Below are 25282 nucleotides of genomic sequence, written 5' to 3'. Positions count from 1 at the left end.
GTCAATGACCTTCCCTCATACAAAGGAATCGGACCATAAAAATTTGTTACAGAAAGTTGTATTCAATTTTTTTCTTTTCTTTTTCGGAGGGAAGTCGGATGACTCACACATGATGCTTGGCAAAACACTAGAGGGTCGTCAAAAATGCATTGAGAGAAGTTTGATTTTGTAATGAATGTTTTTCTAGTTATTGCTATTGACGCTTTGCAGGGGAGGGGCAGGGCACATTGGCGTTAAGAACGGCACAAGGCGCCTCCTTGCTCACAAGGAAATTTGGCCTTCGGATAGGACTTACGTTCTGAAACAGTTTTTATTCTTGTGCCAGTTGGAGGTCATACTTGGGTGAGCTACATGTAACCCTATCCCCCCCCCCCCCCAAAAAAAAAAAACCATGTATCAAGTGGAATACATGTAAAATGTACTTCTAAGTGTTCGTTTTCCTTTGTTGACTAGATTTCTGATTACTGAGCAATGTTGTCATAGCCTTTTTTTTTTAAAGAAACTTGTTCTCAAACCTTTATAAAACTGAACAATAAAACAAATTGCTGTGATGTTAAAACTTTTGATTCTATTAGACAGATCTGTATTTATTTTTGTTGGTTTGAAACATCAGAAGTCCCCCTAAAATGAAGTCTTAGCCCCCAGTTGCCCCCCCCCCCACAACAACAAAAATGTCTAAGTACTCTTCAACATGCAGATTCCTCTGGAAATCCATCCACTGTCTAACAAGACCCCGTTTCACAGACACAAAAAAGCATGTACGTGCTTGTGAGTGACATTTCTGTCTTACTACATTCAACAAGACAGACAATTCAAACCAGCCTCACCTATTGTTCCCTGATAACAATCCATCCAGACACTACACTATCACAGCCAGAGCCCATCTTGCTCAGCCAGTTCTTTCTCTCAGAATCAAACCTGTTAAAATCTTGCCAAATTCTGCACCAAAGAGAAATCCCCGATGAGACACTGTGTTACCCCACCACTGGTCCTTCACCAAATCTCCTCAACTCTTTGTACACCCATGGTACATCATTCCTCTTAATCACTTGGTGGCTCAGTGCCAGCAGAATGACTAATCCTTCAAAGTAATACCCTCTCCTCTCCCAACAGAAGTCTGTATTGACACCCCCCCCCCCCAGCTTTAGGACCAGCAACTTAATCCTGTATATTTGATCAATTACTTTCAACACGTCATTAACACAATTTTGAGATAGTATTCTTATTCCTATTGAAGAATTATGAATACAAAAAAGTACATGTACCATGGCCGGATTCAGATGTATATATGCAGTAAATTTTAGTGGTCTTTTTGGTCCTCCATGTGTCATCAGAGTCAGATTTCATAAATCTTTTGAAAATTTAAGGCTTTGGCTAAACCACTTTTGGCTCTAAAACCATGTCAAAACGGCAGCGATATTGAATTTTGGGTTGGTAAATTTTCTATGGTAAGCCAAAAAATTCAAGCATATTAAAGCACACAATTCAATGCAACAAGTATTTAATTTTTTTCTTTCAGTATTTTCTTGCAACTTTGATTGTCAGTTGAGACAAAAAATGAACAGCTTTGTTATTTTTTGCGTATGCTCGGATGCACCAAGTGAGGACACTGGTCTTTAAGATTTACCAAAGGTACACCCTGCCTTTAAGAAGCGAAAGAAGTCAACTCTACAAAGCATTGCACAAATTAGAAACTTTGTGTAAACTTCAGCTGCATGTGGCAAATACCATAGAAACTCTAATCCTATTACAAATTAGTTGTAACCCAATTTTTAAATGAAATCTTGCCGAATGTCACAAAAAGGCTTCGGCCGGCCGGGAACAATCATCTCCCCGGGGCAGAGGTCATTATTTCCAAAAAATGACTTGGCATCAGGTTTCTTGTACGATTGGCATTAAGTTATTTACACAAAAGCATCAAAGATATGAACCGAATAGCATTATTACAATGTCCCCCCTTGCATTACAACCGCACAATGATACCCACACAGAGTTACAGCTAGGTATTGAACGAACTGAACCATTTGGGAAGATTGTGGTTTACTCATAACAGACTCAAAGTCTCAAAAAGTGCAAATTTATGTGCGTGATAAAATGATCCAAATTACAAATGACCACAATCCTGATTTGACCCTTCCAGCCCCCCCCCCCTCCCCTCCCGTCCTTTGAGTTGTTGTAAACCTGATGTAAAAGCCGAAATGAGTTTCCCATCGGGGATAATAAAGTGAATTGAATTGAATTGAACAAGTTTTGGGTTTGGATCAACATCAAAGAAGTTTTGGCACGTCCACACAGATTTTATCGGACCATAGTTGTACAGAATGAACCATCAGCTAGAGTGGAAAACCCAATAATAAATGGCCGTTCAAAGCATTGTTTTCTCCAGGGTCAGATTTTATCAGCACAAAATTTAATTTTCCCGGGTCAGTGCAAAAATAATTTTTACAAATTTACCAAGGTCATTCATTCAGTCACTCAGAGCAAGTTAAATCAACTTGGTCAATCCCTCAACAATCCCTCAACTTCGTAAATTTCTGAACAATTTCATTAGCAAAGAACTAAAATGAAATGACCTTCACGATTCTCATTTATTTTGAGTTTTTGGTAAGCTATTTTGGGGGGATGTGTTTAGCAGCGCAAGATGTACATGTGTACATTTCAGCACAACAAAGTTTGAATGTTCAAATATTTCCACTTTACATGGTAAAAAAGATTGTCAGAATGGTGCAAAACTTTCCTTGAAATATCTTTGCAAGAGAAATGCTTCATTTTTGGAGAATAAGTGAAACAATTAAGGACTCTCCAGAGTCTGAAATGAGTCTGTTTTTAAATGAGTTTTGAACTGCGATATTAAATCTTTTTTTTTCTCCTTTCTCAAAATATATAGGGTTTCAGGCAAAAATATTCCAAAAAAGTTTTCCATCATGACCATCCTCAAACTATGTAATTTGAAAATTTGACAACTGACCAATGGTTTAATAGATGTTAAGCTTGCATCACAGATAAAAGAAAATTCATTTTGGTTTTTTACCAATTGAATGGTTTTGAAAGACACCCTTAAAGTCAAACCAATCCAAGCACGGAGGCCGACCACTGGCTAAATCTGTCAATTTTTATCTTCCAGATAAATATCTACCTAAATATCTCTCTTCAGCCACTTAACAAAAAGCAATCAATAATTCAGCGACCTCTTTTTTTTCACGACCGTAATCTTGACCTAATTGTCTTCAAGTGTGGTTGACCTAGAATCACTCAGACCAGTCCTGTCAAAACGACTGTTTATTTGTTTATTTCGTTGTCGTAATTTTGACCCGTTACCTGTTTTTATGGTCTGACGTTTGCCTAGAACTCAGAAAAAGGACCAATTTATAGACTGTTTTTGTTTATCTTTGTCGTACTTTAGCTGTTCATGACTTAAATGAGATGACCACAGAAAAATTCATAAATATTGACCCAATGACTAATTGCATCTTAATCACAACTTATTGTACACTATATTTTGACATCCCTATGTTCCGACACCCCTTACAATCTAGTTTCCACATCCTAACCCTAACCATCACCCTATCCCCAAACTGCAGGCAGTAGTGACCATGTAGATTAGGTGATCCGGACAAAGGGGTGGTCGGAAAATAGGGGTGTCCAAGTATAATATGTACACAAAATAGAAAAGTCACCCAACTTAACATATATACCTGGTACAAGTAGTTTCACAGTACATGTTCCCAGACTTTCCACGTTGAGAAACACAAAATGAACACATGTGGTTTCATGCTGTTTTCTAAAAACCACCACAAACAGAACAAATACACAAAGCAACAAACATGTGCATGCAAAAATCGCTTCTCACAGGAAACACAGTTCTTATTTCCTCGAAATCTAAGAAGCTTAAAAAAAACCAGTGTAATTTGGGTTTTTAAATATTTGCCTAAAAATAGTTTGAGGCATTGCATGGTTGGAGAATCATTGTGGTTTTTGGTTTGGTAATACATAGTAGCTTCACAATGCGTTTTTCACAAATCTGAAAGCAAACATTTCTATGCGATGAAGGCATTTTTTTACTTTCTTGCAACTTAAATGACTTAACTTCTTTTCACAGGTTTGTTATTGTGAATACTGATCTTTGACAATTACCAAAAGTATAACTGCTTTTCACTTTTCCCTGCCTTAGTCCAAGTTTGCTCAACAATTTATTGGAAAATATTTTGTCCACTGTTGACATTTATGAAAATACTCCTTGAAATGTAGAGAAAAAGGAATAAATGTGCTCATTTCCAATAAAAATGTACTCACTTCCATCCATTTAAAACAAACTTTACAAGACTTTCATCCCAGATGAATGGCCACTAAAATACTTCAACATTGAGAGTGGGAAGTGGCCACCAGTGAGAAGCTTAAGGAAGGTGTGCCCCTGGATACCAACCGGTGACCTCACATGACCTGACCTTAGAGAGAGTAGAGGTCATAGGAGTGGCCAGCATGTGGGTGGGAAATACCCCTTAATGACTTACAGTAATGTGATCTGCCTGAATGAGTGACCACCACTTAACAAATTAACTCACAAACCCAGCTCAGCAGGAACATTAACTTCATGGCTACCCCATTCTGGCAAATTTGAGGTAAAGTAGAGCAGGGCACGATATTAACACAGGACCGCAGGCAAGAGAACAGTGCAATTTTAGCATGGGGTTAGTATTTAAACACACGATGGGGAAAGCACGGTGGTCTCGTGTTTTTCATTTGATTAAAATACCTTAATGTGTAATATCTTTGAAACCTACTTATTGACCCCTTGCACGCGTGTCACACGTGGCGACTGATGCCACGCTCACCATGTTGGTGGGCAGTTAGATTACGTGTATTAACGCTGCATCGCCTAAATGCGCATTCACTGCATAACGCACAGCATACTCTATGCATAGAGTTATATATGAAAACGCACAGTGAAATTGCCCACCAGTATGGCGCGTGCAAGTTTTTTCTGATGATGACGTCAGCTGAAATGCGTCAATAGTCCAAAGATTGTAAGGTAATATACAGGATGAGTAAGAATCAAAACATAATTGTCGATTATGAATTCCCTAGTACCAATTTTTTCAGTGAAATATTTTTCCTCTGAAATGAAGAATATTCATGAAAAATGTATCTGATGAACACCTACAACAAACCAAACAGCTGATGTTGGTTGTTCCACCAAAATTAAGTGCAAATAATGTCAAAATCACCATGCAAATAAAGTGCTCTGCGATGCCAGGTACTGTTTGAAGATCAACGTTGGAGAAAAAAATGCGGACGGAGACGGTAAAAAGCGGAGCCACCAAGAAAAGACGCGGAACGGGAAAATTATCTGAGCATACATAGTACAATGTACCTTTATCCACAATAACTGATGCCAAATCTGAAGTCTATAGACTATAAAAACAACTCTAAATAGAAACAACACCATGTTTAGACATTATTTCCCAGGCGCTATTACACCTGGATGCTTTGACACCTGAGAGCCACACATGGGGGTCAATGTGTGAACTCTGATAACAACCTGTCAGATGGCTGATAATAATTGTCTTTTATTGCTTCCCAGATATCTGATCTTCCGAGAAGATAAGTAATAATGGTGGTATTTAAACAGGAAACAACCTGTTCAATTAACAACCTTGCTAATCTAATTAGGAGATGTAACCCCTTTTAGGGATACCATTGACCGATAGATCATGGGTAGATATGTATCTCCCTGTGTAGCATACATATAGTCTTTTCCTTTTGGTTTATTCTCCAGATTTGCTTCCTCCCGGCACACTTACAGGTTTTTAGTCGCCTCTTATCTAAATTTCTTTGTCAGATCCATTGTCCCTATCAAATAATTTGTCTTGTCATAGTTAAATATCACTTGCAGTGTCCTGGTCGATTTAATGAGCCAATTTTCAAACCCTGCATTGGCTGGACTGATTAAATTGATACTATTTATAATGCATTTATACTCATCTATGCACAAAATGACAAACCTGTGAAAATTTGAGCTCGATTGGTCATCAGAGTTGCGAGATATCTATGAAAGAAAAAAACACCCTGATCACACAAAGTTGTGTGTGCTTTCAGGTGCTTGATTTCAAGACCTCAAATTCTAAATCTGAGGTCTCAAAATCAAATTTGTGAAAAATTACTTCTCTCTCGAAAACTACATCACTTCAGAGGGAGCCGTTTCTCACAATGTTTTATACTATCAACCTCTTCCCATTACTCGTCACCGAGTGAGGTTTTATGCTGATAATTATTTTGAGTAATTACCAATTATGTCCACTGCCTTTAAAATGAATGGCATTATTACCTGTAGTTAATACAGTGCATTGTTAGGGATGAGTAAAATTTAGGGACAAAGAAAACGCTATCGCAGCTTTGTAGATAATTTGCAAAGTGCAATAAAGTGCAATAAAGTGCAAAGTAGATTCCAAACACCAATGTTGCACGTTCAGTTTGCTCAAAGTCTGTTCAGCAGCTCTTCAACATCATCAAAAATAACCTCAGCTCAAATTAAAAACTCATTAATTAATCCACCCCTATTGATGAACCTTACACCTTCAGGGTCGGGCAGGCACTTCACTAGTTAAACTTATTGTTCAAGGCGTATCAAAAGCAATCAGGAAACTGAACTAATTAAACTATAAATAGATTAAACATAGTGTAATATCAGTCTGTGTAAACAATCAGTCCCTATTCTGAATCTGGATGTAGCAAATGATTTATAGAATCTGTTTACTGATTTTATACAAACTTATCTTTTGCAAAGCAGTACAGGTATCTAACTTGTAATTTGTGACATAACATATATACTTAAGAACCCGACAGACTCTGGACTTCCTGCAGGCATATGATTTTTACCAGCTCATGAAAATCATTCATTTTATGGTAGTCACACTGAACCATTTTTTATCAACTTCATATCTGATGAAAGGGGCACATTTCAAAACTTGTTCAGCGGTTATTTTTTAAAATTCATGACTTTCTGCGTAATGTAAAATTAGGATAAAAAATGAACAATTTCTCATATGACCAGTGCAGTATCTTGCCTGCTAGGAATTGCCCCAGAATGTACAAAGTCACAGTTTTTATACACAAGCTAACAAGGTCTACTTTAGGTCACATCACATAAAGATGTCCAAATTAACTTTTCCACTTTTCATACCCCACCCAATGAAACTCGGCCGAATGTTGATTTTTATAACTCAGTCAATATTTGTATACAATTATGATTAGTAGTGTTGCATTGCATTTATTAAAGAGTAACAAGTTCTTACCCAGCTATCTTCTTTCAACTGCAGCAGTATCGCCCTGGTGGGGAGTAGAAACTCCTGTAGAAACCGTACCCCGTCTCCGCCGTAGTGGTGGTCCACAACCCGGCATACTTGTGACAGAAGATACGGTGCTACAGAGTCAAATGGCTGATAGAGCTCTGATAGGATATCTTGCATGTTGAGGTCAACATAGTCCGAGCCGGACCTCTGGTGGATGGAAAAGAAACAAAATATGAAAGTTGATAAGAGTCTGTCAGTTTGAGGTTCTTGCGATGAGATTTCAGGCTGATCCGATGACTTCCATTCAATTCAAATCGACAGGGACATGTGTCTTGCTGACACTATATTGATAGTGAAAGTATCGTTCAAAATATTTGAACTAGAAATACTCTTGTAACGAAAGAAACAAGTATCGTTGTGTCAGTGGAAAACACTGCAAGTTTATAAAAAGATAACTTGGAACTTCTTATGACAATGTTGACAGATTGATCAGTTGGTTCAATTGAATGTATCAGGTCCTGCTGCCAACAGTTAAAGTCACCTGGAAGTGGTATTTTGTCAAAATAAAGCTTTTGTCACTAAAATATGTGTTTTGATAAGTGGAGTATGAACAAACAATTAACTATAAGGTTTACAAAAATTAGTTTCCATGTTATTTACAAATTTGAAAATAAGCCCGACCCGAGAGGGCGCTGTTCGTGACGTCAATCGAGGCGCAATGAATCGCATGCAGTGCCAACACAAGAAAGGACTTGAATGTACTTGCACGTACGTGTGTTCTATGTTCGATCGAGGCAAAGTCTGCCTCGATTGACGTCACAAAAGGGGTAGGCGGAGTCACCCCCACACAACTTTAATTATTTTTTTAAACATATAAAGCGTTAAAAACAATTGCTCCAAAATTTATTTTATTGTTCAGAAACATATACTCTAATGTTTGAAGGAAAAAAAATTATATTTCCAGGTGACTTTATAGAATGAGTCTATGACTTGTAACATCCTGCAAAGTAAGAAATGTCAAATTGTCGCTTTGACATCTTCAATCTGAAAACCCTGTCAATAAATGGAAAAATCGAAAGGAGAAACACGACAAAAACCTGTCAGGGAAGGAGGTTCATGTAACCAAACAACAATATCAACTTTGGCCAAGAAAGAAATCCAACTAAAGCCACAGTGAGAGAAAAGAAAGCCCCACTAAAACATCTGCAAGTAATCAAGCGATGGTATTTGATTCATGAACTCCACCCAGTAAGCATATCAGGTAAGGCAACACGTCTTACCTTAAGACCAAAGAAACATCTGATTTGAAATGTCAAGTAACGATAGACATGCATCGCCATCCTTGTTTTGCATCCGTATCCATTAACACAAAACTCAACCCATCAACGGTCGTACATAATCCGTGTCTAGAGTATACACTCATCACATACATCTCTACAAAAGAAAACTTAAAACCCTGTGAAAGGGCACGAAAAAAATGAGCAGTAATTTTTACGGTTGACGAATCTGTTGATGATTTCATAAAGAGAACATCTTGAGCGTTGCCTGGAGTTAAACAAAAGCAGTATCAACAATGAATCTCTACTACCGTAGACCACCTTTATCCTAAAACATACGAGCCCTCATTTTTGTGTAACAACAATTGATTTTACAAGTATACAGATAGGATGCAAAATATCACGGCAAACAAAGATTGGTAATAGCTGCTGTCAGAAAGTTTTAGTTTTTTTTAACGAAATAATACAAACCGCCCGAACTTTGATCAGACCTCTTTGGTTACCTTCCGGAATTTCAACTTCTGTGGGGGTGTGTAGGTTTCTAAAAAGTAACTTAATTATTGCAACTTAAAGGTAGGGTTGTAGATTTTTTTGAAAACGTAATGCTGATTTATTTGGCAAATTATCAAGATACAGTAAAAGTCACATTGTCTACTTGTTGAGAAAACAGCAACAAAAGTTCACAGTATTTTCACAAGAACTTTGAATCCATCCACGTTTACAACGAGAACTGACCACATCTCTCTGGCCGAAGCATACTAGCGAAAAAGACACCAATCCTCAGAAGTCTACAAATCATTCATGCAATAATCGTTTTACTGATTTCTAATCAACGGGGAGGCATTTCAGGTGAAATAATTTGCAGAATGCTTGCTATAATTAGTTTCAAATTTGCGAACAGGCTTGTATTAGTGCGCTGCACATTTGTACAGGGCCAATAAAAGTGCCAGCTATGCAGAAAGAACTTTGTTTAAATCCTGCATAGTCACTGTATTATCCTTACAATACAAGTCGCTACAAATAGCATCAAAAGATGCCTGTGGGAAAAATACACACATTGACTCTATGCCCCTGACGTTGTTCACAATGTGTGTGTCCCCCCCCCCCCTCCCAACCCCAACCCCAATGAAATGCTAAAAATGTTTCATGTATGCATCTGCGTTGTACCTTGTGGGAAACCATTCTTCAATTAAAAAAAAAAAAACGATGACATTTTACCTGCAGAGTCTCTGGCACATACCATAACATGTCAGTCATAACACAGTGGGTCTACATGTGGAAAACAGTTACTGATGTATGATTTCATAGCTCCAAAATGTGCAGCATAGATGTCAGTCCTCGTACATGCATTTTACAAAACAATTGTTAACTCAAAAGTGCAGCACTGACTTGAGAGTACGTATGAACTTTCCACAAATGACTTTTTGTGTATCAATACTGCATTGTGTGACAAGTGCATTATCCCTTCCTTTGTTTACTTTGAATAGAATATATATCACGTAGTCAAAAAATCAGCAGCCTTTGGCCCATAAGTCTGACTGAAGTGGGGTGGGGATGAGGACTATTTAAGCTACCGGTCTTCTACTTCCAGAAAAAGTAGAGGGGGTTATTTCTGGTGAAAATACTGTTTTTCTCAATCTCATCTTGGCGTGGTACACTTCTAGCGCTCAGCGCTTGAGAAGTACATTGAAGAAGACATCCAATTCAATTCAATTCAAAAAACTTTAATCATCATTTGCAGGCAATTACAATAGTAGACCAGCTCAATATAAAAATATTAAGATAAATATACAATACACAATAATTTTAAAATACATATAAAGATAACTTGACAAAACGACAAGGCAGAATATGTACAAATGATTGAAACCACAGCAATTAACCAACAGGCAGACAAAAACAAAATTTTTTTTTTTTTTGGGGGGCGGTATTGTTTGTTCCATCTTGGAGTGTGGGTAGAAGTAAACAAATAATCTTTATCCATCATGCAAAGTTACACCTAAAACTAAACAACAAAACGAGCAAAGGAATGGAGGTTAATTTAAATCCACAACAAACTCCACCAGAATTCCAACCCATGCTACAAACCTTGCTATGAGTGCCATCCCCCTGTCCTTCCGAGACATACTCTTTCACATCATTAAGAAGATTCCACACCCCAAGAAGAAGCAAAACACTGGGTATCCAACCCCCAAACAACAGCAGCAAGAAAGCCTTCAAGAAGATTACATCATGATAAATGTGGCGTTTACGGACATCTTCTGCCATCTTTTTCTCCCCACCAGGAAATTTTCTTATTTCCACCTCATCAGTGAATATGACTACATCTACATGACTTGCAAACCTAACTGACTGATGTTGTGCACCTTGCATACTCTGCACCGCCCGTAGAGTAATCAGATACAATTGACACAGAGATGTTTCTCGCTCTGCGACCATGAGCTTACCAACTGTCCTCATTCCATCACTCATTGGTTCAAAGAGAAACTGTTGATGAATTGGTTTAAAGATGAGGTAATGTTGCTGAGAATGAATAGTTTCTGACAGGCTTTCTCTTATTTTGTTTAGCTTTGGTGCCGCTAGTGGTGCTGAGAAAGTTGCTATGACAACTTACTGTCTTTAAATCAAGATAAGTTATGGTATTGGTAAAAAGAAAGTTAAGATAGCTGCTATTAGCCTTGTTGAGATATGGTGGACACCATAAGAGTGCATTGGTTGTTTTGGAGCCTTCATACAAATGTACCCAACCTAATAGAGTCATAGTAACGTGTTCACCATATCTCAAAACGGCTTATGGTACACTTGATCTCTTTGGATCAATACATGTACATGTATATGGAACAGCGTTGGTAGGCCTAATGTTTCTAAGATAGTTGCTATTGCACGCTTAATCTTCTTAAATCAAGGTGCAAGCTCGTGTGTCACGCCCATGTTTCAACACTTTTTACTGGTCATAAACAAAGGTTTATACACACCCACGTGATGCACTCTCCACCAATAGGAATAGCGAAACTGTCTGAGGTATTTATGAATGCACGCTTATTCTTCTTAAATCAAGAAAAGGCATCGTAACTTTATACAAAGACTTATGCCTTCGTCAACTTCTCTGTTTGATTTAAGATAATGCTCAACAAATGTTGAAAAGAACACCCAAAATGGCATACACAATCATTTTTAATTGAGTTTGAGTTATGTTTTGGTCCCCCAAAAAGTTTGTTCTTTGAAAATAAATTGAAAATAGGCCCAAGTCACAATCACCAAGTTAATCTACCAAAGATTGAAGTCCATATCATGAAGAATCTGATTTTGTTTTATAATTGTGAAGTTGTTTACATCACTCTTAATAAACAAATATTAACACATCTTTAAGAAAAACTCAATGCAGATCTGCGGACACACCAAAGGACAGCTTGAACTTTCTCTCATTGAAGATGATGACAAAATGACAACACCAGATGACGAGCATCAGTTTCTCTGATTCATGGACGATGGACATCAACTGCTCATTCCAAGATGATTATTATACCCTATAAATATTTCTTGTTAAAGGAGATGTACATACAGTCCTTATCTTAGGGAGACTGGACTGGATGGCTCAGCTGGTAGAGCGCCGTCACAATCAACTGGAGAGTGTCCTGATACTTCATGGAGGCAACAAAGGCGATTGCCTTCATGCCCCCTGGTCATTGCATTCAGGGCTGTATGCTTTGTTTTTGAAAGGGCAAGGGCACCAAGGCATTTTTCTTTTTGGTAAATAGCACTCTATGATGAAATTGGAGCATTTCAAGGGCACCAAGGCAATGACCAGGGGACACGGAGGCAATCGCATTCATTCCCTCCGTGGAGTATCAGGCCTGTGCATTGGTGCCCTTGAAATGCTCCGGTAGAAATTTACAATTTCCTCATAGGGTGCCCTTTACCAAGGGGAAAATGCCTCGGTGCCCTTGCCCTTTCCAAAATGAAGCATATAGGCCTGCTGCAACATAGCGCTGGACAGCTCAGTTGGTAGAGCACCGGCATGGTCAACCAGAGGTCATTGGTTCAAATTCCGCTCTAGTAAACTTTTCTTTGTTTAATCCCAAATTATTGACAGCAGTCACCAACACCTCTCCCAATTGTGGCAATTTCAGCAGTAATGGATACTGGCTTTAAAATTTTCCCTCCAAGTTGAAACTATTTCATTGAGTGTTTTACGACCCCAGTTGCCTAAAACATTTGCAAGAGAAGATTGTAAATTCATCAAGCTTTGCCTAATGCAATAGTTTAGTTGAGGAGACGTTACTTTTGTCAGGAGACTGGGAACAGGCTTTCCAGACATTCAAACCAAATGCCTTGGAAATACCATGAGGTATAAGTTAAGTGATTGTATGGTGATTCAACTACCATATTTTGTCAACTTTAGTAAATTGTAAAATGTCATATGGTTAAAGATGCATGGCTTGACTTTTAGCAAAGTTGATGGTATCAAAATAAACTGAACAAACAAACAAATTAAATATTAGAAGAATGTTTTTCTTAAGTCGAGTAAGTGATCAACTTTCATTTGAGACATTGAATGAAAATAACAACCCAGTTTAAAAGATACGTACATAGTACTTAAAAAAATACATGTACTTATTCCCACTTAGTTTCTTCGAGGGTGACTTTCAACTTCTGTCTCCTGAAGAAGGCCTTCAGTCCACCCTGTGTTCTTTACTACTGTCAAACCAGCTAACTTGAACTTCCCTTCTGGAGGAGGTCTCCACCGACAAAGAAAGTGACAATGGTCCCCCAATGGATGGATTCAGTGTTTAACGGTCTGTGAAATTGGGCCCCCAAAGTTCATGAGGTGTGGTCCACAAGGGTCTGTCCTGGGTCCAGAGGGACCTTTTTTCTCCCCAATGTTTGGATTGAGAAAAGTACACTATGCATTCTTAAGAGTTCACCTCTTGCCTTGATTCTGTCTGCACGGAAAGGATTTATGGAAAGAGTGATTGGTGAGTGGAAACAGCAGTGAGCTGTCCCAACTTTTATTTTAGACAAACTAAATGGTACAAGCTCACAAGCAGTCATAAATAATGCTGTAATTTGACTACACAAAGCACAAAAATAGTCCAGGCAAGGAATGTAGCATTGACACTGCAATCAATTTGCTTAATGTGAGCAGAGCAGTTGAAATTTATAGGTGCCAACAAGTTCACATTTTTGTACAACTTTGTCTTGGAGCTTGCAGTAGACTTTCTTCCAACAGAACATGAAGTAACTCTAGGGAAGTATCAAGGGCTTTGAAGCCACATTTAGAGGGTAGACCACTGGGGAAAACCAGTTCGCCTGCTACTAATATTAGGGTCAGACTGTTACGCAATTGGGTCGATACGCAAAAATAATAAAATTAATACAATTTATTAAAAAACTTCAACAAAACAATTATACAAAATTGTTTTTATTTAATTTAAACCAAAATCATATCCATAAAATGTTCCTGATTGCACCTAAGAGCTTTTGAAACGTCAAATTCCAAGGATCAGCGTGTTGACCAAACTTGAAAATTTTGGGTCTAAAATGCCTCCCAGTTTTGGAAAATTCTGGTGAGAATTTGGAATATTCCTTACTCAATTTAAAAAGTGCAACTGCAACTAGCACAGGACCCCACATTGTTTACTAATGATATCATTGGGTCCTTGGGTAATGCAAACTTAAAACAAAAATATATATATCTTGTGAGCAAAATGACATTAAAGGCAGTGGACACTATTGGTAATTAGTCAAAATAATTATTAGCATAAAACATTACTTGGTAACGAGTAATGGGTAGAGGTTGATAGTATTAAACAGTGTAAGAAACGGCTCCCTCCGAAGTGGAGTAGTTTTCGAGAAAGAAGTAATTTTCCACAAATTTGATTTCGAGACCTCAGATTTAGAATTTGAGGTCTGGAAGTCAAGCATCTGAAAGCACACAACTTTGTGCGACAAGGGTGTTTTTTCTCGCATTGTTATCTCGCAACTTCAATGACCGATTGAGCTCAAATTTTCACAGGTTTGTTATCTTGTGCATATGTTGGGATACACCAAGTGAGAAGACTGGTCTTTGACAGTTACCAATAGTGTCCATTGTCTTTAAGGAAATAAAAATGCGTTAGAAACTAAAGATTATTCTAAATACAAAAACCTGGAGCAGTCTGCACATCCCAAAACAATTTATTAAGTGTACTATCTAAGCAAATTGAAATTTCTGCCTTTATTCACCAAGTATTCCTTTCTTCCGTCAATCAACAGAGCAGTAACAATCCTGGATAGAACATTTAAAACCATGGAGCTAACAGAGACTTCAAAGAAGGGTTCCCGCCTCATGCACTTTGCATCACTTTATATAATGACTTCCGAATAACGATCATTGAATTGCTGTTCACCAGATGTTTGGACCTTTCCATCTCTTTCTGCTCTCTTAAAGGCACTGGACACCTTTGGTAACTGTCAAAAACCAGTATTCTCACTTGGTTTATCCAAACATATATGCATAATATTACAAATCTGTGCAAATTTTGAATGAATTGGTCAACAGCTCTCAATTGCTTGTTGTTACCAAGTAAATTTCATGCTTACAATTATTTTGAGTAAAAAATAACCAATAGTGCCTTTAAAGTGTGTGCACAACATTTCACGTTCCCAATTTTTTTAGGTGATATCAAGTTGGTTACCGTTGAAGACTTCCCTTCAAGTATTTTTGCCTGAAATAAAAGTTGTTTTGTCCCAGGTCCAAGTCCTGCTCTAGTCATTTTTGTTCCTGTTCAATCTAAACCAATAAGTGACACACGCAAACAAAAAGAAATTCTTACTGCTTTGTCAATCTTTTCAGTAGCATCACCAAACTAGCGGATGATTCAATCAAATTCAAAATCCCCATATTAACTGGATACAAACTGTTCCATAAATAGCGCCGGACGTTTTCTCTTTCTCCTTGGCCTAAATTCTTTGGACTTTTGACTCAGTTGACATATGTTCTTGATCTCTAAAATAGCCACAAGATGTTGAGAGGAGTGGGAGGCATGCAAAGGATCTCTAATGATGAGGATTAAAGTAGTATTGCATAGCTTCCTTTAAACAGCTGCCTAAAGTCACTGGACACTATTAGTAACTACTCAAAATAATTGTTTGAATAAAAACTAAAGACTTACTTGGTAACGAGCAATGGAAGAGCAATGGAGAAACGGCTCCCTCTGAAGTAACATAGTTTTTGAGAAAGTAATTTCTCACTGAAATATTTGAATTTAATAAGTGCACTCAGATGAGGTCTTGAATTCAAGGTATCTAAAAGCACACAACTTGTACGACAAGGTGGTTTTTCTTCAATTATTCTCACGCAACTTCAATGAACTTGAGTTCGAATTTTCACACGTTTGTTATTTTATACATATGTTGAGATACACCAAGTGAGAAGGTTTGTCTTTGACAATTACAAAAGGTGCCAGCGCCTTCAAAGGCACTGTACACGTTTGTCAAAGACCAGTCTTCTCACTTGGTGTATCCCATCATAAGCATAAAATAACAAGCCTGTGGAAATTTGAGCTCAATTGGTCATCAAAGTTGCGAGAAAATGATGAAAGAAAAACATCCTTGTTTGAAGAATTTGTGTGCTTTCAGTTAGGAATAAAAGACTAGAAGTCTAGCTAGAAGTCTTTTATTATTTTAGTGAGGAATTACCTCTTTCTCAAAAACTACGTTACTTCAGAGGGAGTCGTTTCCCACAATGTTTTATATTATAACACCCCTTGCAAAGATTCTGCCTGCTCATTGGTTTAGAGCGCGTCACATGACATGTCTTAGTTTTGCTACACGACGGCCGTCGGTTTGCCATGCGCTAGTCCGAAGACTAGCACATGGCGCCGTGCGCTAGTCCGACAGACTAGCACACAGCGTGCAGTACCCAGACGTCCGTTGCGTGTACGAGGATCATAAATTAATAGTCTGTAACCATTTCGGATTGCACGACACTACATGCAACACAGTAAGTAAAAGTGTTTGCAATCTGTATTCGCATCGTCCGTGGATTGTAGCATTCAGGTCTGTAACTTAATAATAATAGTACAGTATTTAGAAATGTTTGGGGTGTTATAAAACAAATATTGACTGCTTTTACTCGTGCAATGGTTAAAAACTATGACTCCCTCGGTGATCCCCGGAGCGTTCTATTTTCCCTCGGCTTCGCCTCGGGAAAACAGAACGCTACGGGGATCACCTCGGGAGTCATAGTTTTAACCATAGCACTCGAAGCAGTCAATATTTGTATACTATCAACAGCTCTCCAATGCTCGTTACCAAGTCAGTTTTTAAGTTAATATTTGTTTTGAGTAATTACCAAACGTGTACCTTCCCTTTAAAGACATTCTTGCCAAAATGAAGTACACTATAAAGATGTGTGGCCCAAATATTCGTAAAGTTTGCGTAATTGTTAGCCTATTTATCTTTTATTTCACTATATTTTTTTTTCCTGTGGTCCAAGGACCTTTTATGATGGACTTTAAGTAGTTATTATGCTAAATGTAGCTCATAACATTAATAGCTAATTAAAAAAAAAAAGCTTTTCATTGTGATGAGCCGGAATACTTTCTTCCAAATTGATAGTAAAAATCAAAATAGCTATACTCCTGTAGGCTAGGAATTTTAAGTTGTCATTAGAGACAACTTTAACTTGGAAACAATCCTTTGATGATGACTAATATTTGGTTAAAAATACAAATGACTTATTTTCAGAGCCTATTAATTATCACACATTACCAACATCCATGTACAAACAAATAAGTGTTTTACACACTGTGCAAGGCATACGTGGCAGTATTTTATGGTGGTTATTACTTTTCCTTTTTTTCCTTTTGAAACAGCAGCCGTCGATTTCACAAAGAGTAAGGACTCGTCTTATCTCGAGTTAGGACGAGTAACTCGTCCTAACTTAGGATTAATCTTAAAGGCAGTGGACACTATTGGTAATTACTCAAAATAATTATTAGCACGAAACTTTACTTGGTAACGAGTAATGGGGAGAGGTTGGTAGTATAAAACATTGTGAGAAACGGCTCCCTCTGAAGTGGAGTAGTTTTCGAGAAAGAAGTAATTTTCCACAAATTTGATTTCGAGACCGCAAGTTTAGAACTTCAGGTCTCGAAATCAACCATCTAAACGCACACAACTTCGTGTGACAAGGGTGTTTTTTCTTTCATTATTATCTCGCAACTTCGACGACCAATTGAGCTCAAATTTTCACAGGTTTGTTATTTCATGCATATGTTGTGATACACCAAGTTAGAAGACTGGTCTTTGACAATTACCAATAGTGTCCACTGTCTTTAAGGTCTGCATGCTACAGTGCAGGGTTGGGACTAGGATTAGTCTTAAGTTAGGAAGAGTTTTGTGAAATCGACGGCAGTACACATAGTTTCTTTTGCTCCGCATTTATGATTATTTATATCAGGGACCTATATGGGGAACATTGGATCCACTGAATGGGGACATACAGGACTGTGACCAATCAAATGAAATTACAATTTTTTTCCCCACAAAAATTACAGAAGAAACAAGAGAGTTAGAATCATAAATTTCAGTCCATGTGTATACCATCAAATAAATGCGAGTGGACAGCCCACACCATTTGATATATTTCTAACTTCCATAAGGACCCTCCTTTGTTTACAAACATTGAGCACCATTGTGTAATGGTCCATTAGTCGGCTTTCCCTCTCACCAAATTTACCAGACTGGGTGGGCACAAAGCTGATAGCATTATTGTATCAAATGATAAATTGTTGTATTTTTGTTGCAGTGAAGGACACATGAGTTAATCCCATGACTGTGGCTGTGACACTGCAAAAGAAAGGTCGGCTAGCTGTCAAAGGCTTTATTGTCTGCTAAAGTGAGTCAACTTTACTCTCATGATAATATTGGATATTGGAGGATTATACAACAGCCAAGGTATCCACCAATAAAGTGCTCAGGGCGATTGAACAAAAAGAAGCACTTATTTACAGCAGGTTTAAAAGTTGTTTTTTAAATAGGAGACCGATTTATGAAGCACTTTATGTACAAAGGTTAACAAGGTATTTTGGTGAATTCAGCAACCACTGCCAGAAACACTGAAGCAAACACCTTCTCTTATGGATAAGTGTAACTGAGTTCTATTATAGCATTACACAAAACACAGGATCTACAACTTCATGTCCAATCCATAGAAATGAAGCAATAATGGTTTTAACCCTCTAGTGTCATGACCGGGACTCGAACCCACACTCTGCTTATCAGAAACTCCTTAGCTTAAGTCAGTGCGCATGACAGCACGGCCATGACAGCCACAAATTATCTGCACTAAGCCAACGATCAGAATCCCTCACAGGATGCGTCGATATTGTCAAAGACCATGGAGTACTGACTGACACTTCTGACTAAGACCAAGTAATAATACATCTGCTGACTCCACTAAGCGAAAGGATTAAAACTATTTGTGGGTTACTAAAATTTCAAAATAGTTCATTGGCTAAATTTTTACAGGAAGTGCAAACTTTGTTCAACTGAAAGGGAATGTAACTGTGTTTATTATAGCCTACCATCTAATTTTACCTCCATGGTACTACATACTACATATAATATAACAGGCCAGATACTTCACGGATGCAACGAAGGCGATTGCCTCTGGAGATGGCCCCTGGTCATTGCCTTGGTGCCCTTGAAATACTGTAGTAGCAATAGGGTACCTTTACCAAGAAGAAAATGCTTTGGTGTCATTGCCCTTCAAAAACAAAGCATACAGGCCTGAAATAACACCCAAATTGCAAGGAAAAACATGGACATTAACACTGGACAGGACCACTTAAACCAATGATGAGCGAATGAAGGTGTTGGCTCTTCTACTTCAATGTTGCACCATTGCAAGATCGGTGCAATCATGGAGAAAGTAATGAAGGCCTTGTCCTACACGGCAGCATCTTGAATTTCCAGCTTTTCTACCTCAATGTTTTTTGTCAAATGTACATTTTGGCTTTTAGCTGCTGTATTGCAGTATTTTAATCAATTATGCGAAGGAATAATGTTGCACCATCTCCCTTTAATAAGAACCCATGACTGTCCCCATTCATGTGAACCTGTTTCCTGATACTTCTAGCATGTGTAACAAGGACATTAAAGGCAGTCCGATCAGGAAAAGAGGAGTTTGAGTTGGATGTTGGTTATAAAAACTCACAGCAGGATGCGAAAAGATGAAGATCAACATAATTAGGCTGAAATTATTGATGAAAATGCTTTATTCGAGACAGGTAACTATGCATTAAAGCCATTATACACTTTCGGTAAACAGTATTGTCCAAGTCCCACACTTCGTGTATCACAACTAATATATAAAATAACAAACCTGTGAGAATTTAGGTTCAATCGGTCATCGGAGTCGGGAGAAAATTTCGCGCATTTTGCCGTGTCATGACATGTGTTTAAAATAAATCCGTAATTCTCGCTAAGGAGAATTTATATTGTTTTAATGTTTTCTCAAAAAGTAAAGCATTTCATGGAACAATATTTCAAGAGAAGTCTTTCACCATCACCTTCTGTAAACCCTGTAAATTATTTGTAAATCTGTGAATATGTTTTTTTTTTCCTGTACCGAAAGGGTATAATGGCTTTAACAATTGCCCTTTAAAACAATGTCCTGAAATCTAATACAAGTTAATCAAATTTCAGTTGTAGTAACATCAATTCACCACAAGAAAAACAAGTCATCCCTAAAAGGTTTCCGCCCCCCCAAAAATGAAACTTACAAAACCACAAAATCAGCGGGAATGTTCGATGCACAGTTAGGGGCGTATTGAAGAAGCCCTTTAGTGAACCCAGCCACCCGATAGGTCAATACTGTTTGGTTAGGGGGGTTAATACGGTTCAAACCACTGCGACACCCACAGAGTCTCCCATACATCAACCTCCGGAGCATAAACATGTATGTTTCCAGACCTTAATCTGCAATACACAATGATCACTTGTTTATAGAAGGCGCATACTATTGATACCAATTTGTTAGATTATAAGCTGGGAAGGTTAACACAAACAGTCTTGGGAGATATTTCTGTTGTCCTTTTTTCCCCTTTTTTTTTTTATTTCAAAATTGCTGTTTCTAACCTGTACTATGTAATTCAAGCTTTTTCATAGCAGGCACTTGTGCCTGAGCAAGTCTTAATTTTCACACTCGGAGGATGTCTCAAAGCGCTCACTATTTTAAACAACCATTTTACATATGTGTACAAAATGTAGCCACCTTACAGCAATTTACAGGGTGTTATGGCAAAACCATGGAGGAAGTTCCTCCATGCATTAACTGAGCTGAACACAGCCTACATGTACCATGCGAGGAACACTGAGGCAAATCCTTCTGGATAATTGTAGGCCTACTGGTTTCGATTATGGTTATTACACAACACACAGAACTTGTGGCTTCTGAAGGATGTAGCGATATAAGGGAACACATTGCCTTGGACCAGTCGAGTTAGTCTTTGAAAAGCATTTGTAACCGTTTGTTATAAAATGCGTATGGTTGGAAAGATGTTTTACAAGTAGAATACAATGATCCACACAAATTTGCCTCGAAATTGCGTAGGTTACCTCTTAGACTATCATGGTCGGCCATTTATGGGAGTCAAAAATTTGACTCCCATAAATGGCAGAACATGTTAGTTCGCAAAGCAAAAGGAAAACTTACCAGGCAATTCATTGTATTCTACTTTTAAAACATCTTTCCAACCATATGCATTTTATAATGGTTCCAAAGACTTTTTATAGACCAACTCGTCCGATCCAAGGCAACGTGTCCCTTTAAGTAATTTGCTTTATAACGGATGGGTAAAGACCGAACTAGAATCCACACTCTGCTGACCAGCAACACCAGATATCATCGTACCAGACATTATTCAAATGAAAATCATAAAAGGCTTAATCCCTTATTGTCGTTTCTTTACACCAATGGTAAAAGTTTTAATACAGCTAGGTCTACCCTTAAGTCACTCTAATGTATCACGGTGTGCGACTGATTTCATATTAGCTGAATATTTCACAATGCCAATTAAGCACAGACTATGTACAACTCTAAACACTCCAAGCTGGGACAGATTACCACAAATACATGTACACACGTAGATTCCTCACAAAGAAAACAGAAAGTACCCCCTGACACATTAGTGTATAGGCTACTACTACCATAAGTGTACACCGGTACATTCACTGCATGCTACACTCAGCTGGTTGTTTTGTTGCAGGGTGATAAACACACAACACTTATAAACCAGAAAAGTTCCATGGTAAAAAAAGTTGCACCGAAACCAGGTTATCATCTCTTAAGGGTCAAAGCCAACATAATGGTTTTCACCGTACACAATACTCAAGTGCTTCCCGTTGGCAAACCATACATGTTGGTTTTCATAGCTACATGTATGTCATAGAAAAGAGACTAACTTGTGATGAGAATGCAAAACCAGGGTGGCATAATATCTTTTCAGATTACAAAATATATTGAGAAAGATGAAAGAGGGAGTCTAAGATTTTAGGAGTCCTGGGGTGGATTTCACAAAGAGTTAGGACTAGTCTTATCTCGAGTTAGGACCAGTTACTCGTTCTAACTTTAAATAATTCTAGCTGGGTGATTTGTTTGGTAAAACATAACATTTACAACAAAAAGTGAATTTATAGATATTGAATATATTATGAATAATTCTGGTAATGAAACCACGGAAACCTGTAAACAAGAGTGCTTTCTATGTGAACCAGAAACATCAGGGTTAACTGCTACGATCCTCCATGACAAGTGTTCTGGGTTCTTTTACTCGAACCCACACACTTTGATCAGAAACTGCGGAGCTTTAAAGGCAGTGGACACTATTGGTATTTACTCAAAATAATTATTAGCATAAAACCTTACTTGGTGACGAGTAATGGGGAGAGGTTGATTGTATAAAACATTGTGAGAAACGGCTCCCTCTGAAGTGCCATAGATTTCGAGAAAGAAGTAATTTTCCATGAATTTGATTTCGAGACCTCAGATTTAGAACTTGAGGTCTCGAAATCAACCATCTAAACGCACACAACTTAGTGTGACATGGGTGTTTTTTTCTTTCATTATTATCTCGCAAGTTCGATGACCGATTGAGCTCAAATTTTCACAGATTTGTTATTTTATGCATATGTTGAATGAACACCAACTATGAAGGCTAGTCTTTGACAATTACCAATAGTGTCCACTGCCTTTAATCTAAAAGTATCTCTTAGCTATAGAAAATGTTCAGCTTGGCTCAGAGAAAGAACTAACCAGTATCACTGACACAGATTACGCTACTGTTAACCCCCAAATGACATGTGAACACAGCAATCATTCATGAAAATATGACAGTACGAAACTTGATAAAAATTTGTCAAAAGAACTTAGATTTGCCCCAGAAACTTTGCTGAAAGGTGCCCATCTAAGGGGGGTCGTGGTTGCCCTGTACGTAATACAAAAAATACTCTATACTGAAAGAAGGAGAATGTTTGACTTAAAAAGCGGCGGAGTGATTGAACTGAAAGAAAGTTAACCTTCATTTGACCTGGATATTTGCAAATTCTGAGAAGCTGAATTGTGAAGGATGTGGCCTACGTGTTGGAGCCGCAGGCGTGTAGAGGTGCCTTTAGCAGCCAGCTACATGCCCGATGGAGTATACAGTCTGTGATCAACATTTATCTAGAGAGAGCAAAACCAGTGGCCCGAAAGAGAAAAAACCTCAATGCATGCGAGAGAACCAATGCACAACTCTGATCCAACATGGCACTATAGCTGGGAATCGAACCAGGGCCACAATGGTGAGAGGCAAGCACTAAAAGCACTAAGCCACCAATGTTTACGACATTGTTATTATATACCAGCCATCATTGCTCCAGCCATACTCCCACACACTTTCAAAAAGGCAGAGGACGCGTCATGCTCATGTAGGAACTCTCTACCAAATCACATTACAACATCAACTCACTCTGGACTTTCAAGACTTCCAAAACACATCGCTTCCTTCTCAAATGAGGTTTGCAGAAACACCATGTGTCTCTACACGCAAACCTTGCTTGATCTTCACCTTGCCAACTTTCAAATTCTACGTGTTCTCTTAGTCACCAATGAATTCTTGTTCTTCCCACAATTAATATAGCAATCTATATTACCAATTTGACACTTTGGAACATGCACTTTATAAGCCGTCAACTTATTTACTCTTACTTACCGAATGAAATAAAGAAGTTTCTAAGGAGCAGGTTTATGCACCAAGAATGGCAAGTTTCCGAATCAGCTTTCAAATCAATCAATCAATCATTAGTCAGTGTATAATTTCCTACCCATCATGTTAGCACACAGCTTGATTGAGTCATTCTAGCCAGACAACACTCATAGATGTGTACATGTACTTTATGTAAAGTTACACAGCGCTGTGAATCCAGGGGTCACGGCGATTAACTCAAGATCTGAGTTACGATCTCATTAATATTGGCACCCTTGTTCCCATGGGCAAGGTGTTTTATTAAGCTCAGTAGTCACTATAACCCCTGGAAGGAACACTCTGCTGACAATTGATACTGATTGCCGTTTATGAAACTAAAATCGTTTTTTTATGTACTTAATGTAAGCTGGTTGGGAACTTTTGAGCGGTATGCAATACAAGACTTTTGGGATGCTTGGTGCCAGCAGACTTACCAGGTAAATTCCATTGTTCTCGGTAATGTGTGCATGCGCAGAGCTACGTAAACAATGGATATTTACCTGATTAGTCTGCTGCCACCTAGCGTTCCAATGTTTCCCATTAGTAATCACTCTTGTAATAAAAATCAAAACTTTTTTGAGAGAGTCATTTCACTTTGAAGTAATGTGGTTATGGAAAATAAATCATAGTTTTTATCTCCCAAAATTGGAATCTTAGAAGCATTACCGACAGTTTTCCCATCGGGGATTTCCTCCCACATCTATAACCTGAACCTTTCTTCTCATATCCTATTCGTCGTACTTTTGGCACTTATTGTGCTGTTGGATGTGAAATAAGTAAAGAAACAAACTAAGAATTGGGAAACTGCAGGATTTTTTAATTGGGTTATGTAGATATTCCAGAATGCAAAACTGCTTTGGACTAAATCTTTTTCAACACTATATACCAGACTGAATACAGTTTAAGCATGCTGTAAGATCAAAGAAGTGGTAGGCATTTACCCTATGACTCGACGCCCCTCTCATAGGTTGCAATGCTTGACCACTCTCTAAATGTTAAAGGGTGAAAACACCACTCTTTACATTTCGAGTGGTCCCTTAAATGGCTCTTTATAAAAAGAGTGGTGGTTATTTTACTTTTTTAGAGGGGTTTTACTCCAGGAGAGAGTGAAACATCACTCCAGTCTTAAAGAGTAGAAGACCACTCAACCACTCTTTTGCATTCTAGTTCCATCCATAATTTTCCCTCAGGCTACACACTTCCAGGGGTTATGATCGAGCAAAGCCTTCCAAGATTAACAAACCATGGGAACAAGGTTGTACTTTAGGTTTATGCTGGTTCTTACTCATTTTCTAATTATAAAATGCCAAGGATTTCCCCCAGACAAACTTCAGACCCTGATGATCGTCCGGTCATTTAGAAACTAGTAAGCAGGGGTGCTTGAAAGTTAACCCAGGGAGGCAGGTTGAACACAGTTGTCTCTGGCATCTTCACTCAATCCCCC

The 25282-nt window shown here is 38.1% G+C and overlaps 1 protein-coding gene across 7 annotated transcripts in view; it reads right to left on the bottom strand.

Moving 5' to 3' along the window:
* Nucleotides 1–25282, bottom strand: part of LOC139934666 (puratrophin-1-like) — a 112455-nt gene that overhangs the window by 76532 nt on the left and 10641 nt on the right. For 2 of the 7 annotated variants that reach the window (XM_071929000.1, XM_071928999.1), the window contains exons 1-2: nt 10655–10882; nt 7293–7496 (exon numbers count right to left, since the gene is read on the bottom strand). In XM_071929000.1, the coding sequence (XP_071785101.1) occupies nt 7293–7496; nt 10655–10834 (384 nt within the window). In that variant the 5' untranslated portion in view covers nt 10835–10882. Of the gene's footprint in view, nt 1–7292; nt 7497–8569; nt 8711–9784; nt 9880–10654; nt 10883–23805; nt 23931–25282 lie in introns of those variants that run through there. The other 5 variants (XM_071929001.1, XM_071929005.1, XM_071929006.1 and 2 more) reach the window with 4 other exon arrangements.

The sequence above is a fragment of the Asterias amurensis genome, chromosome 3 (genome assembly GCF_032118995.1).
Source record: "Asterias amurensis chromosome 3, ASM3211899v1".
NCBI lineage: Eukaryota > Metazoa > Echinodermata > Asteroidea > Forcipulatida > Asteriidae > Asterias > Asterias amurensis.
This window is presented reverse-complemented; position numbering and strand designations above follow the sequence as displayed.